The sequence below is a fragment of the Cyphellophora attinorum genome, assembly GCF_001299255.1.
Source record: "Cyphellophora attinorum strain CBS 131958 chromosome Unknown Contig9, whole genome shotgun sequence".
Lineage (NCBI taxonomy): Eukaryota > Fungi > Ascomycota > Eurotiomycetes > Chaetothyriales > Cyphellophoraceae > Cyphellophora > Cyphellophora attinorum.
The window spans coordinates 874,715-889,617 of NW_017253237.1; the positions used below are offsets into that span (position 1 = coordinate 874,715).

At 54.4% G+C, this 14,903-nt stretch overlaps 8 protein-coding genes across 8 annotated transcripts; 4 read left to right on the plus strand and 4 right to left on the minus strand.

Moving 5' to 3' along the window:
* Nucleotides 1-516: 516 nt before the first annotated feature.
* AB675_9347 (uncharacterized protein) lies at nt 517-1,020 on the minus strand (the record flags this gene model as incomplete). Its single annotated transcript, XM_018149872.1, has 1 exon — nt 517-1,020. The coding sequence occupies one exon, from the start codon at nt 1,018-1,020 to the stop codon at nt 517-519; it is 504 nt and encodes a 167-aa protein (XP_018001451.1).
* A 704-nt stretch (nt 1,021-1,724) lies between these two features.
* AB675_9348 (Pyruvate dehydrogenase complex protein X component, mitochondrial) lies at nt 1,725-3,100 on the plus strand (the record flags this gene model as incomplete). Its single annotated transcript, XM_018149873.1, has 3 exons — nt 1,725-2,685; nt 2,747-2,906; nt 2,953-3,100. 3 exons carry the CDS (start codon nt 1,725-1,727, stop codon nt 3,098-3,100), a joined length of 1,269 nt encoding a protein of 422 aa, XP_018001728.1.
* Nucleotides 3,101-3,630: 530 nt separating this feature from the next.
* AB675_9349 (uncharacterized protein) lies at nt 3,631-4,995 on the minus strand (the record flags this gene model as incomplete). The annotated part of the gene is made up of 1 exon (XM_018149874.1): nt 3,631-4,995. One exon carries the CDS (start codon nt 4,993-4,995, stop codon nt 3,631-3,633), a length of 1,365 nt encoding a protein of 454 aa, XP_018001703.1.
* Nucleotides 4,996-5,936: 941 nt separating this feature from the next.
* AB675_9350 (RING-box protein 1) lies at nt 5,937-6,426 on the plus strand (the record flags this gene model as incomplete). Its single annotated transcript, XM_018149876.1, has 3 exons — nt 5,937-6,065; nt 6,121-6,199; nt 6,257-6,426. The coding sequence occupies 3 exons, from the start codon at nt 5,937-5,939 to the stop codon at nt 6,424-6,426; spliced, it is 378 nt and encodes a 125-aa protein (XP_018001512.1).
* Nucleotides 6,427-6,813: 387 nt separating this feature from the next.
* Nucleotides 6,814-7,224, minus strand: AB675_9351 (uncharacterized protein; the record flags this gene model as incomplete). Its single annotated transcript, XM_018149877.1, has 3 exons — nt 6,814-7,011; nt 7,058-7,117; nt 7,177-7,224. 3 exons carry the CDS (start codon nt 7,222-7,224, stop codon nt 6,814-6,816), a joined length of 306 nt encoding a protein of 101 aa, XP_018001494.1.
* An 887-nt stretch (nt 7,225-8,111) lies between these two features.
* AB675_9352 (putative metal ion transporter C27B12.12c) lies at nt 8,112-10,065 on the plus strand (the record flags this gene model as incomplete). The annotated part of the gene is made up of 2 exons (XM_018149878.1): nt 8,112-8,996; nt 9,058-10,065. 2 exons carry the CDS (start codon nt 8,112-8,114, stop codon nt 10,063-10,065), a joined length of 1,893 nt encoding a protein of 630 aa, XP_018001426.1.
* A 1,033-nt stretch (nt 10,066-11,098) lies between these two features.
* AB675_9353 (Pre-mRNA-splicing factor BUD31) lies at nt 11,099-12,017 on the minus strand (the record flags this gene model as incomplete). The annotated part of the gene is made up of 2 exons (XM_018149879.1): nt 11,099-11,726; nt 11,851-12,017. 2 exons carry the CDS (start codon nt 12,015-12,017, stop codon nt 11,099-11,101), a joined length of 795 nt encoding a protein of 264 aa, XP_018001644.1.
* Nucleotides 12,018-12,848: 831 nt separating this feature from the next.
* Nucleotides 12,849-14,172, plus strand: AB675_9354 (uncharacterized protein; the record flags this gene model as incomplete). The annotated part of the gene is made up of 3 exons (XM_018149880.1): nt 12,849-13,154; nt 13,322-13,430; nt 13,499-14,172. The coding sequence occupies 3 exons, from the start codon at nt 12,849-12,851 to the stop codon at nt 14,170-14,172; spliced, it is 1,089 nt and encodes a 362-aa protein (XP_018001459.1).
* Nucleotides 14,173-14,903: the final 731 nt, after the last annotated feature.

The following is a 14,903-nucleotide window of genomic DNA, read 5'->3' on the forward strand; positions in this document are numbered from 1 at the left end:
TAGCCCGTACTGTTGTTCGAGAAGCACTACACTCAGGTCGTAGTAACGTGAAATTCATTCTATGCTCGGAATGAATATCGTTATTGATACCTCCACCGCTAGTGTTGGCTGCAAGTCTGTCCACGCTATACTAGAATTACATAATTTACATCACCAGTGTCAGTGTCAGCACCTCACTTCGCGCCCGCAGCGACCTGTCATGGCTCTCCATTTTGGATGGTACCGTGGGCTTCTGACGGCGGCGACGTGAAGCTCGCGTTCCAAAAGCAAACTAATCAGCAGTTCATTTAGCTCTGGTGCTACTAAACACTGTGCCCTCGTGTAATTGCTGCTGGAGACTGCAACATCGGCAGATAAACCGCGTGCTTAGGAGCGTAGACTCGACTGGTCGGCCCTTAGTGAACCATCGGCGGTTGTGTGACGAGATGTACTTCGTATATAGTCGGACCTGGGACTGAATTGCTCTTCAGGCCGCGCAAGCCACCGCCACAATCCAGATGATGGTCATGACGGAGATTAGATGAAGGACTCACGTGTGAGGCCAGCCCAGTCCTTCTCCGACAGCTTTATGCCCCTAGGGTCGAGCATCCCTCTCGCCTTGCCGTTGCTTTCAACGTCTGTCATCCTGATAGGGCTAACGACGCCCTGCATAAATATGAAGTCCTGGAGAAAGCTCAACGACCTGCTCGGGACTTTCGATTGCCGGCCTTTGCCCAATGTAATTCTCGTTCGCCAGCCTCCGGGCATCGACAGCTGGCCCGGCATGACCATATAATGAGTTTCGCTGAATGGGTGGCGCCGGCGTATATCGATACTCATAGCCACTTCTCCCGTGGTCAGTGGTTTTAGCCGTATCGATTTTATGAAGCCAGCGTATCTGATAATCGCCCAGCCTCCAAAGCATGTCATCGCGAATATGCCAACGCGGTTGCCGGCCGCGATGAATCGTTTCTTCCATATTCCTATCTCGTAGTCCTTAGTGACCATGTTGTCGGTGTCCCAGTTCTTAGTGAGCCACATATTGACTGAACCACCTATACAAGCTAGTCCAATAATCCGCGACAGCCATATCCACGCCGCTTTTGAAGGTGATATGTATATATCACGCACTCCTTGGTCATAGAGTCTGTTTGCGACAGCGACAGCCGAGGCGACTTGTGTGTAATTGATCGGTCTTGACACGGTACCTGATCCTGCTGGGAGCCTCGCTTTCCGGGCGACCGGCGTGCCAGGGTTTGACTTCTGTATTTTCGCCCTCGGCTTCGATGCGGTGGCGACCTTTGACGCAAACCGCGTCAAGTGTGAGAAGTGCAGCCGGCAAGCTGGGCATTGTCTCCCGAGTCGTAGACTTCGGCTGAACATGGTCCTCCCGCTCCACCCTCACAACCGAGCGCAACCCCCTCAAGCTGCACAGACTACACTGCGATCAGCCTGATCCAGCACAAAAGATTGTCGGCGCCGCAAGTTGCAGTTCGCTTCTCATGGTCAGAGCGTCACAAGAGAGCAGCATCACTCTTTGCTATGTCGATGGCAGTCGCAGCTCAAGTCGAACAAACCCTAACCCTGATGTTTCCTCCGCAGATGTTGCTCGGAGCTTTGGTGAGCTCGACCAGTGTCCCAACATTCACATACTGACAAACAACGACCTCCACGCTACTCCGACCTAACGCAAGGCCCACTGCCGGTGCTGAATGGTTCTACACTACACCCTCGAAGCCGCAAACATGGCCGGCCGCCAGTCAGCCCGGGTGCTGGCTCAGCAGCTCCGCTCCGCTACCTCCCAACCATATGCTGGCCGCTCATTTTCCTCAATACCCACAAGGCTGGCAGCGCACAGCTTCACAATGCCCGCGATGTCACCAACCATGACAGAGGGCAACATTGCCAGCTGGAAAGTCAAAGAGGGTGACTCGTTCTCCACCGGCGACGTTCTATTAGAGATTGAGACCGACAAAGCGACTATAGACGTCGAGGCGCAAGACGACGGCGTCATGGCCAAGATCTTTGCACAGGACGGAGAGAAGGGTGTCAAGGTTGGCACGCGGATAGCGGTACTCGCTGAGGAAGGCGACGACATCTCTTCCCTAGAAATGCCCGCCGAGGAGAGCAAGCCTGCCCCCAAAGCAGAAGAAAGCAAAGAATCCGCTCCCTCAGAGCCCTCACCACCCAAACAAGAATCACAACTCAAGAAACAACCGCAGAAATCCTCATCACCACCGCCTTCAGGCCCAGGTCAAAATCCCAAATACCCACTATACCCCTCCGTCCAAGCCCTTCTCCACGCCAACCACATCCCCGAGGCCGACATCCCCAAGATCCGCGCAACTGGGCCCCAGAACCGCCTCCTCAAAGGCGACGTCCTCGCCTACCTGGGCACCATCTCCTCGGACTACCCGTCTGAACAATCCAAACGCCTCACCAACCTCGCCCACCTCGACCTCAGCAACATCAAACCTCTCCCGCAGAAGCCCAAGTCCGCCAAACCCACAGACTCCTCATTAGCAGCATCCGCCCAAGAATTACCGCCCACAACACAAATCTCCCTCCCGATCTCCCTCTCCACCCTCCTCGCAACCCAACGCCGCCTCTCCGAAACCCTGGGAACCAACATCCCACTAACAACCTTCCTCGCCCGCGCCGTTGACCTCGCGAACGACGACCTGCCGCTCCCAAAACCCACAAACCGTCTTCCGACGACCTCTTCAACGCAGTCTTGGGCGTCGACGCGCTGCCTACTACCTCAAAGGGGACCTACTTGCCGCAAATCAACGCGTTGCCGGAGAGTGCTACGAGTTTCGTGAGGTCTGCGCCTTCTCCATCGAGAACAGCGTTCAGGAAGCCGGATATCATCGACATCCTCACCTCGAAATCCACGAGTTCAAGATCTTCGCGGGCGAGACCGCAGCGTAGGCAGGCTAGCACAGCAGCAGCACCGACACCAACGTTGACGAGCCCGATAGGCGGCAGTATCAGCACGACAGGCGGCGCGATGAACATCTTCAGCGTGACCGTCCCAGCGGGCGAAGAGAAGCGGGCACGGACATTTTTGGAGCGGGTCAAGACTGTGCTGCAGGTCGAGCCGGGGCGGCTAGTTTTGTAATGTCGAGGGCTCCCGCGGAGCGCTCTGTCATTCTTCGGTTCGCGTTATAGCGTCAAAAGCGAGTTGGACTGGTCAAGAGCTTGTGACCGCGCAGGCGAAGGATCAGGCTCATGTGCAACGCTGGCAGTATTTGTATAGATCAACATTTCATCATCCGTCCACTCAAACCAGTGACAATCTGGACCGTGCTTTCCCGTCGAGCCCGTCTAGAGCAGAGCTGCAGTCGTACTGGTAGCAGGTATGGATACAGATGGGTAGCGTTTTTCTCGTCCTCGACCACGACAGAGAGCGCACTGGTATATATGTAGCAAGTCATGGACGGAAATTGAATGAGAGTTGAGTGTTGTGTTATTGCGACAAAAGAGATCCTCCTCAAATGAATGTCCATTCCGACTTCCTTGTCCTTACGTTCCCAATTTCTGCAGTTCTACATAGCTCACCCACACCAGCTTCCTGCTCGCCCACACACTTTGATGTAGGTAACCACTCCAAAGATCTGCCCATCGCGGTTACCGCTCTGTGTCGTCGGTTCAACCACGACTGGCGATGTTCAGGTTCCCTAGGTTGAGCACTGACCTTAGCTCATTCTCCATTTGCGCCGCTGTCGGTTTGGTCTTGGCAGGTGGACCGCCAGGATTGCCAGTGGGGTACGCAGCAACCGAGTGGCGGTGCTGCTGGGGAGGACCTTGACCATGCATGCTGTTGGGTGGTGGCGGGCTGAAATAGCCAGGAGGCTGATAGGGCTGCTGCTGGTTGGGTCCGTGACTATTTGCTGGATGCATAGCCGGTGGTCGGCCGGAGTTGGGCTGACCCATTGGGAAGGCTCCAGGGCTGGGAAAGGGTTGGTTTGGGATTTGGTATTGTGGAAACTGGGTTTGTGGTGGTGGTGAGAAGACCGGTCCGCCGGGCGGTACCTGGGTTGGAACTGTGGCATTTGCCTGCCGTCGAGCGGTAGATGTGCGTGGAGGCGTGATACCAGAATCGGATGACAGCTCAGCTGCTTCTGTTTCGCTCGCTGCTTGGTAGCGGAGGTGAGATGGTCTGTTTGGATTTGATAGTGGTTGAGCCGTGTACGGGCGCGGCTGTGGGGCTCTAGCATTGAATGGGTTGTTGGGATCGAGAGGCTGTGGCGACTTCTGGGGGCTCGCGAACAGCATCTGCTTCAGAGCGTCTGTCTTGGCTTTTCGTTCGGTATCGTCCATTGTGCAAGCGCTATTGGAGGTAGAACGTTTGACAGAATTGATTCGATCGTTGAACGAAGAGGTCGAAGTAACGGCTTGTTCGCCAGGGCCCGTAGCTCCGTCTAGTTCAAGAGGGAAAATGGAGTCTGGTGCAGGCGATCGTGCAGCTGGGCTTCGAGATGGAACAGATTGTGCTCCTTGAGCAGCGAGGCTATCGCTTCTCACACCATCTCTCCGCTTCCGCTCAGCATCAAACATCCAGTCTAGCGGTGTAGACTCTCGCTTCGTTGGAGTCGCAGCATCAGGGGCGGTGATGAGTTCCTGATCAATGGAATTTTCGATGATGGGTGGAGGCTGCTTTGCAGGGACGGATTTGGAGTAGAATTCGGGAATTGGAAGCGAAGATGCGGCGGGAGAATTATGCCAGGCAGGACCAGCATAAAGATTCTTGTATGGCGTCCCTTGTGATTTGGCTGGAACAGGTGTGTCGGAAGCATTGCCACTGACTGGAGGCTTGTTATGTGCATGAGACTTGCTGCGTGGTTTTGAGGCATCTGTACTTGCAGTGGGTTGTACATGCTTTACTGCAGACTCGTTCTCGGAGACAGCGTTTCGTGGAGCATTTGCCGGGCCATTTTGAGCAGGCTGAGGCTTGTTGTGCTTCTTGCCAGACCGGCGCGGGCCTTTCGGAACGTGTTGTTGCGGAGTTGACATGGTGTAACTCGCTCGGGCTTGATAAAATCGGCAGCCTCAGGACCTTGATATAATCGATAAAGACGAACGCGAGACAGAACGACGCGGATTGGAGATGAATCGAACGCGAAACTAAGATCGTAGGCCGAGAGTTACAGCGCCCGCCCTGGCCAGGAAACTCACAACTTACCAATCTTTCGCGCTGACGCTGGAGTGAGGCTCAGTTCTATCCGGCGCGCCTTCGTTGCGGAGAGTGGCTCTGATCGTGATATCGTCTTCTGCTTGATGTGGAGGGTTCTGATCGTGAGAAGACGTATGTGTTCATTGTCGAGTGAGGGATTTAGAGTTGATCAATAGATCAGTTATCTAATGCTTGCGCGAGGTGGCCTCTGCAATAGATAAAGAAGAGATCGAGAGAGCGTTGGCAATGTGGTAGTCGTTGGCGTCGAACGAAAGCCAGATGCTACACGATTCTATGAATGGATGACAAGAAGAATTTAAAGGTCAAATGGTAGGTGTCGTGGTAGATGTGGTATGTGGTTTGGTGTGTGGTGTGTAGTGGTGAGGTTGAAGTGCTCGAGGTTGACACGTCAAAGAGGATGATGGCCGGCGTTTGCGGTCTCGGCACACGTCGATCAATCGCTAGGCGGCAGTCTTACCTAATCGGCTTTGTTCCGGGCGCGCAAGTAGGCGTCCTCCGCATCTTGCCTCATGCCTGCGCTACGTTTGCCTTACAGCACATGAATAAGTCACTGCTTCTAGTGAAGTCGGACGTCTGCCGCAGGCATATCGCTATCTCACAAACAAGAGTATTCTGACACATTGTCTCTTCTCATCAACAACACTTCCTCTCAGTCTCCTCTCCCCACCACAGACACCCCAACTGAGGACACCGCCGACGCACCCCGCATCAATCACCGAACACACTCAATCAACTGTAGTCTATTTCACAACTCTCCAAGATGGCGGATGTAGAGATGGCCGACGCCGCACCGGCAGGAGACGACAAGAAGAAGGTGGTGCCCAAGACCGCGAAGGCTGCGGCTGCAGATGGCGCGGTAGACAACAAGAAGAAGTTTGAGGTGAAGAAGGTACGTCCATCCGTCGTTGTCCTCACAAGTGGAAGCATACGCTGACGGATTCTAGTGGAACGCAGTGGCTCTATGGGCTTGGGACATTGTCGTTGACAACTGCGCCATCTGCCGGAACCACATCATGGACCTCTGTAAGTCGATGGCTTTGCTAAGAAGATGCTCGCAGCGTTCTGACTTGGCTTCTTCAGGTATCGAATGTCAAGCCAACCAGGGCGCCGCAACTACGGAAGAATGCACAGTCGCTTGGGGTATTTGCAACCATGCATTTCACTTTCACTGCATTTCCAGATGGCTCAAGACCCGACAAGTCTGTCCGCTCGACAATCGCGACTGGGAGTTCCAGAAATACGGTCGTTAGAATAGCCGCGTGGACTCAAAGGACCAGCCCTCGTGGGCGGACTGGTACGCAAACTGGGGGTCACACTTCATGGCGGGTCACGGGAACGGCACAGCGCTTCATGTCCACACGAGTCTTCCATACCACTGGCACCAGGGGCTAGAATGGTACAACGCCCTGAACAGTGGAGAATAATGATCCTACAAACTCGGCATGCTTCGATAGTCGCCAAAGTCGAACGAAGGAGGCGCTCTCTCTCCAGCCCAAGCGCCGGAGATGATCAACGCTGAAACAGATATATTGATACAAAGCACGGCTCAGTTGGCTTCTCGTAACGAGACAGTCAGTCATCCTCAGTCACTTTTTCGGAACAGCCTCAGCCAGAGTCAAACAAGGTCATGCATCTCACTACTGGACTTTCTTCCCTCCAACCACGATTCCTCCGCTTGGCAGTCTCGTTCTCGAGCCAAGCCATCGCACCGGATGCTTATTGTAGAATGGCCACGGTGGCACGATCAGGAGCATGACCGCCAAAGTCAGTCCTAGGCCAGTCCATAGCGTAATGTAAATGTCATCCATGACGAAGCCACACACTAGTGCAACCATCTGGCAACAGTGAGCAGCGAAACGTCCGGGCGAATGATGAACGTACAGTGCATGTGTAGAGGGAGAATGTTGACATATCTTCGGCCAAGGCTTGTCCTTTGAAGTCCTTTGAGGACAAGTCAGCACCATTGTATTCCCAGAAAGTGATCGACCTTCACGACTTACAATGAGACCTTCCACCGCATCTCGAATCGGGTTGAGCAGGTCGTCCATGGCGCACTGTCTTCAGCAACTGTGACTCAATATGGCTGCCTCAGGGATCCCGTTGCTCGGGAGCGGGTATTCAAGGGAGATCTGATGGCTCAGGCTTTGGGCGTTAGCCTGGCAAATTGGGCAGTGGATCGGGTACTTTCTGACGAAGCCTAGCAGCTGGACACGCTTGGCCGCGGTGACAGGATCAATATCGCGGTCTTCAAGTGGCGAACAATACACGTGAATCTGCCTTGTCGTTGGAAGGACTTTGGTCGCGGTCGATCGTTACGGGCTTGGCCGAGACAATGATTGGAAGATGGCGCCGCAGGCGCATCGGGCTAGTGAAGTTCGCTTTGACGTCCAGGCTTGTTGCTAGTCGGCATCGAAAAAGTGGCTCAACATCATAAAAGGGCTCATTTCCATCAAAGTTTTCCTTCCCCGACTTACGAATCCTCTAAAGGTTCATCGTTGCCCGCATTTTCGACCTCGGACCTCATCACTTCACCGCTTGACAAGCTCGTGTACACGACTTGTTATTTTCCACCCACGCCAACTACGTCCTTCGATTTCGTATCGACACCAACACACAACTTCGCATAGAAAGGCTGCGCTCAGTCTTTCTACTCGCACCAGCACATCCATTCTGGCGAATCCAGACGAATCGTCATTACCCTCGCCCTTCACCGTGGCGGCCTTTCAACTCAAGAACGCTGCCATCATCCGCCCTCTGCTAGGAACTGCAATGGTCTTCTACTCTGGAGCTGCTACTCGACCACCATAACTTGACTCCCGTGTCCCAGGAGTTCTCACACGAGACCTGCAACTGCAATAAAGAAATATCCAGTCGCCAAGTACGACCAGCATCATTCAAGATTAGTCAAGACAAGTCCTAGTAAGGCATCGCCACGATGTCCTCTGGCTCGAACCACTCCAACGAGAGGCTCGACACACGCTTCAGCACTCCAGCCCCGGAGCTCGATGACCACCGACCACGTCGAGCACAGTTGGAAACAGCAGCACCAGCTGCTCAGCAGTCCAACGACGTGCCGACCCTCGAAGTCCAGCAACCCACTCCACGCCCAAGCATCTCTCATGCCGCAGAAGTTACCGCCCGCCTGAACGAAGCTATCCAGAATGCGCCTGGCGCTCACACTCCAGTCAATGCGAGAGACTTCGAAAATGCAATCGAAGACGACGGGGAAGCTGAGAATGACGTGGTGTCTCCGATCCAGCAGCGCAGCTCTAAGCCGCGCCAGTATACCAACAGGGTGGGAAGGCCAATCAACCTCGATCTTCGCCGACATGAGAGGTCCCGCGACAGCTCCTCTTCCTCGTCGTCTTCACCCGCCAACTCCATCGAGGCTTTTGCCGAGCCACGTCGCCGTGCACGCGCCAACACGATCGACAGCAGAGCGTCGACTCCCAGTCTCCGTCCTCGAGGCTATTCCGACCGCCACTCGCGTCGCCCAACATTGAGCCAGATTAGTATTCCTGGCGTGGCGACTCAACGCACTGATCGAGATGCCGATGAGCGCCTGTCGTTCGTTGACGACGAGCCCGGCAAGACACTCAAAATCGATTATGAGGAGCTCGAGGAGTTCGTGGCCCTTTGCAAGCAAGGCAAAGTCCATCAGTATCTCTCTCACGATGGCGATAGCGAGAGCGGTACTCCCCAAAAGGTCTTCGGCGACATGCGCAACAACGGCGCCAGCGCCAGTGCTCCCAACGTCGCACTGAACGGCGAACACTTCCACGAGAAACCACTCACCACCCTCTCCAGCGCTGCAACCCAAGTCGAGATGAACAAACATGCCCGTTGACCGCTTCACCTTCTTCTCCTCCGATGTCCGCAAGCCCCTCCGCGCCCCCAGTATCGGCGACCTGCTCCAAGGAGACGCCACATTCCGCGACCTCTTCGAAGTTGCCGACGAAGGCGGTGTCTGGTGGCTGGACATGCTCAATCCCACAGCCGCTGAACTCGAATGCATCTGCAAAGCGTTCAAGATCCATCGCTTGACCAAAGAAGACATTGAGACACAAGAGCCTCGCGAGAAGGTCGAGCTCTTCCCGCAGTACTACTTCGTCTGCTTCCGCTCTTTCAATATGGACGCCGCTCACGAAGACTTCCTCGACCCGATCCACGTCTACATCGTTGTCTGCGCCGACGGAGTCCTCTCTTTCAGCTACACCCCCAACCCGCACGCGCGCAACGTCCGCAAGCGCATCAACAAACTCGGTGACTTCGTCTCCTTGGGGCCCGACTACATCTGCTACGCCATGATCGACGACATTGTTGATTGCTTCGCGCCCGTGATTCGCGACCAAGAGCACGAGTCCGAGGCCATCGAAGACCAAGTCTTCATCGCGCGCGAAGACGACCTGTCCGCCCTTCTCAAGAAAATCGGCATGTGTCGCAAGCGCGTCCTGAACATGATGCGCCTGTTGGGAGGGAAAGCAGACGTCATCCGCGGCTTCGCCAAACGCTGTAATGAGAGCTACGACATGACGCCCCGCGGCGATATCGGTCTCTACCTCGGCGATATCCAAGACCACGTCGTCACCATGATGAGCAATTTGGGTCACGTTGAGAAAATGCTGAGCCGCAGTCATGGCAACTACCTCGCGCAGCTCAATGTCGACACGATCATTCGCGGCAACGTCTCCAACAAGAACCTCACCAAGATCACAGTCGTGGCTACGATACTCGTCCCCTTGAACTTAATAACAGGCTTGTTCGGCATGAACGTCCACGTTCCCGGGGCCGGCGGCGATAGTCTGGCTTGGTTCTTCGGGATCTTGGGCGCCATTTTGCTGTTTGTGACTACTGCGTTGGTTGTTGCGAGGCGGTTGAGGATGGTCTGAAAGGCACCGCGGCTTAAGAAAGACAGGCCCAGGGAGTATCTCGGTCTGTCTTGGTCTGCTTGCCTGGCAGGGGTCTTTATCAGTGACGACAGCGAAAATCGGAGCATCATCGCCCTTCGTCCATGCACGAGCGCATATCCTTTCGTCAAAGTTGGAGCAGTGACGGGTGGTCTCAATTGAAATAGTATGCGCGAGCATTTAAAACAAACAGATCTCCTAGTGTAGTCAAGGTATGTTGGGTAATGATCACAAGTACACAGACTTAGGTAGAATGCCGACTCTTGTCGACCAAATCACTCATCTTCTCCCCTTTTCGTTCATCGTATCAAGATTTAGCTCTTGACCCGGAGGAGAAATTCGAGCAGTTAGAGCAGAGGATCCCCATATGACGATTGGCCTACACGGGTATAAAGAACAGTATCTCGAACATACCTACTCTCTGACCACTCTGACATACTCGTGATCCGTGGCTTGGGCTTGGACGCTCCCGTGGCGCGATGCCCTGGCCTCTCTCTGTCTCTCGTGCTTCTACCTCTCTTCCGTCTTGACTCTTGAGCTCGCGGTTTTTTATGTCGGCCCCTAGCCTCAATGTATGCGTGTACCACGTAGCTGTGGGTTAGTGGCTGCCTGTGTGGATGTCTCATCGAGTTTCTGGTTTTGGTACTGGTCGCCCTTTTTGGATCGCATCATGTCGGATCACAGTCCAAGCCGTTGGCGTCCAGTGCGGTCCTGAATGCTGCTCCGATGAGTGTCTGTGAGCGCGGCGCAGGACTGGTATCGTGGATTCAACATCGCCGTGCCGCTTCGGGCAGTGCATTGGCTAGATTGGTCGTCGCAGTCGCTGGGGTAGGTGAATGTGTTATCTGGATTTCGCGCTCTGACCTGCCAGCACGCATACCGCCCATCCATGGGCGAACGTGATGACACGGACTGTGTTGGGGCCAGTAATGCAGATCGTCTTGTGGCTCCAAGAGAAGCGTGCCTCTAATCGGCAGCCAGTTCGAATTCCTTCCATATAGTTTCTTTTCCTCGCTCAGTCACTACTCGCACACCCCCTACACCCACAGTTAACACACTGCATGCTCGCCGCCCCACCACCACCACCCTCCTTCCCCTCCTCATCCCCTTCTTCTTGTCTCTTCAACTGCGCCCTCGGCACTCGACAAACACAAGTCCCCCCAAAATTCGTCTCCTTGCTCTGCACACACCGTAAACAGCACAACTTCTCGTACCCCTGCTTCTTCCACTTCGCGATCAAGTTCTTGTCCGCGTAACCTTCCTTTAACAGCCAGTCATACAACTCCTTTGAAATCGCTTCGCGCTCGTAGTACAAATCGTAGATGTATTTTGAGCGGGCGTGTGTAATTTGAAAGATCGGCCAGAGCGTTTCGTGCTTTTTCTTGCCGGCGGTGGAGGCGTTTTGGGCGTCGCGCATCTTGTTGGTGTAGTCGAGGAGGGTGTCTTCGATGTCGTGAAGCCGGTTGGGGGTGGTTTTTTGTTGCGCGAGGAGCGGACTGGTGGCATTGTGGGCGGGTGAAGGGAGTGCTAGGCAGAGATTGAGCGTAGTAAATGGTCCAGCGGCGGCTGCCCGCAGGCAGGTGGGCGTGGCGAGCTTCGCGCTTCCAGCGACGATTGGAGGGTAGATGTCCGTGAGCGTTGCGCTGCAGGCGAAAGTTATCAGTGTTGTGGTGTTCTGGGTCAGACGCGACTGTCGCCAGTCACTTGTGGGGTATCTGGAAATCTCGAGTTGTCCTGAGATTGAGAAGGTCTACGGATGTCGCGTACTCTGCGGCGTCGGTCTGAACTCTGCGTGAATGCTGCTGACTCCAAGTGTGCTCACGGCTGGCCGAGGATGTAGATATGTCAAGGGTGCGATCGTGGCAAGTAGAAAAGATGAAGGCAGCGACGGCGCCGCTTTGAAATTTGGAGAAGGGCAGTGACAATTTGGCCATCGTCACTTTAAGGTTTGTCACCGGCTGCCCTAACCCTATACATGTCTGAACATCACTTCATCCAGCTTACTATTAGAGCTGGTCATCCGGTCTGACTGTAGATCGGTTCTCAACTTTTGTCACGCCTCTGAGAGTCCTCACACTTCACGACCTCGACGGCGGGCTTCGACGGCGAGACGCCCGCTCTCTACCTGACAACTTGCTCTGGTAGGCACTTGCTTATGGCATTCCGATGTCACTTTGTCGTTGCTTGCCGTTCGAGTGCCGCAAATTCGAATCCCGGAGTGGTGCCGTATTGATTGCTTTCCCCGTGTTTCATCCAGCTCGCACTGCCGTTCTTCGCTTCCACGCGCAGCCGCAGGTGAGTACAGCGCAGCGGCTTGCGCGGATGAAAGGCCTGGTGCTCGGCAACGGCATCTATCTGATGTTGCCCACGACATAGCGCAACGCGTCCCATCCTGCGTTCGTCCGATGATCTACCATTTGGAAGCAATGCAGCCGGGGCGTCATATATGTCATCACAAGCTCGCACAGTCAAATTGCTCAAAGAATGCGAACGCAATGCTACCGCAATCCCCCGGACTGGGACGATGATGAAGGGACGTGAAGTCGGATTCCTCGGTTGCTCAGCCCCAGATTCCATAATCTGCAATTAGTTGCTCCTTCTTGGCGGTCGTTGGTCTGCCACCGGTTGCATTGACGGCGACGGCGACGAGCTAGTGCAGCAACGTGTGCCACATTGACAACAACGTATAAGTTTAGTGTCGAGACCATGGAAATTCAGGAGACTCTACTTCACCTTCCTCGCCAAAAACCACAGAAGCTTCCGTCATGCACATCTCAAGAACTCTGATAGCATCGCTTGCCGTGGCCTCAGCCTCGGCTGAACCCATCAAAGGAAAGAGCTATGAATGCCACGAGTTTCTGGTAGACATCTCAATCAATTCGACCTCCATAGTTCTCCCAGTGCCGCCCATCGCCAACGAGTATCAAGCAGTCAATTATGGACAGAGCCTTCTAACCCCACTGAAGGCGCTTCCGCCGCCACCCCAGACTGCGCCGCTGGTCAAGACTTTCCAGATCTCAGGCGATTTGTGTGTGCCTAAGAAGCCAGGCCCGAAGGCAGGAACTCTTCAGGTACGTCTGGACACACTCTTCTATGTGAACCGTCGCCGCGAGAACGTTGTGCAATGATATGTAATTGGGCCGTACCTTGCTTCTCAAGTTCGCTTATCGATCTACGTGAGATGTCTATCTGCAATCTCACATACCGCTATCATGGTCTCGCTAATAGTCTTACTCAGATCTTGACACATGGACTCGGTTACAACAGAACGTACTGGGACTTCTACTTGCCTGGCTCATCTGATACATCTTTCAGTCATGTCCACGCCGCCACCGCTGCTGGCTACAGTACACTCTCATGGAATCGGCTGGGAATAACTCCATCCACAATCGCCGACCCCCACAGCGAAGTTCAGGCCTGCCTCAAGCCCAGATCCTCATTTCCCTGACCCAAATGGCTCGTGAGGGCAAAATCCCCGGAATGAAGTCGCCGCCCAAACAAATCATCAACGTCGGGCACTCTTTCGGCTCCCAACTCACAGTGGGTATGGCCGCTCTAGCACCCGATGTCAGCGATGCCATTGTCCTCACGGGCATAAATGGCGACACCAGCGCCATCGCTTCAGTTCTCGGCACCAGCTGGTTTCGCCTCGCCAACAAGTTCGAGCCTGAACGCTTCCCCAAGCAGACCTACTCCAACGGTTGGCTCACCTGGGCCACAGAAGCAGAAAATCAGTTTAGCTTTTTCTGGTTCCCCAACTTCAAGCCTGAGGTCCTCGCCACCGCCGAAGCTGTGAAGCATCCTTTTACGCTGGGCGAGATCTTTGGCGGTGGACTGCTGCCGCAGCAGGCTCCGGCATTCAAGAAGCCTGTGCTTTACCTTGCATCAGAGCATGATGCTGTCTGTCGATTTGATTGTAGTAGTGATTTTGATGCAGATGGACCAGCATACGCGAGGTTCAACGGTACTGATGATATTGAGGTCTTTATGGTGCCCGGTGCGGGGCATGCCCTGCCGTTGCATACGAACATTACCGTCGGGTATGAGGCGTTGGATGCTTGGATCCAGAAGCGCTTCCCTTCAAAATGATCGACTACGCCCGAAGGACTTTCAGGGTTTAGCTAAGGCTTCCCATCGATCGGTGGTCCAGTCATTTCTTAATCGAACCTCCATCTCTACCACATATGTACCTATGAACGGACGCTTTACTTTCTTGGAATCTCCGCCTACCTGCACTACCACTACATCTTGCAACATAACACACTGATGCCTCCTTGTCGATGGCCCGACTCAGGCCAACAACCCGCCATGTGTTCAGTAGGTGTTGTCTCGCCAAGAACCAATCAGGCAACCAATCAGCCCACATTTCACGCGGCATCTGTTTGCCTTCCTTCCAATCTTCATGCTCCCAATCCAATATGTAGACGTAGAGGCTTCATCTGCTTGGGGTCTGCGCGAAGCTACTATGACTGAGCGAGTCGCGACTCCCGGAGTGGAATTCTACGCCCCCTTCCCGCATGATTGATACCAGGTTCAGGTACTTAGTAGGTTTGCGGGGCAACGACCCCGCCGTTCGTCCACAACCTGGTGGTATTGCTGCAAGTCCTGGTACCCGAGGTATCTGTGGTCGCCCTACCGATGACTGTCTCACATCTCACTTATCACCACATCACTGTCATGACGGAGAGTCCGCTCTGCAAACAGTAAGTCGCACAGCAGTCTCCTTGCCGGACGGAACAAATTTGAGTCTTCCCTTGCTGCGACACTGGCTCCGCTTGGCATTCATCTCTCGTCCGGATCAATCAGCAGATACTAAGGTC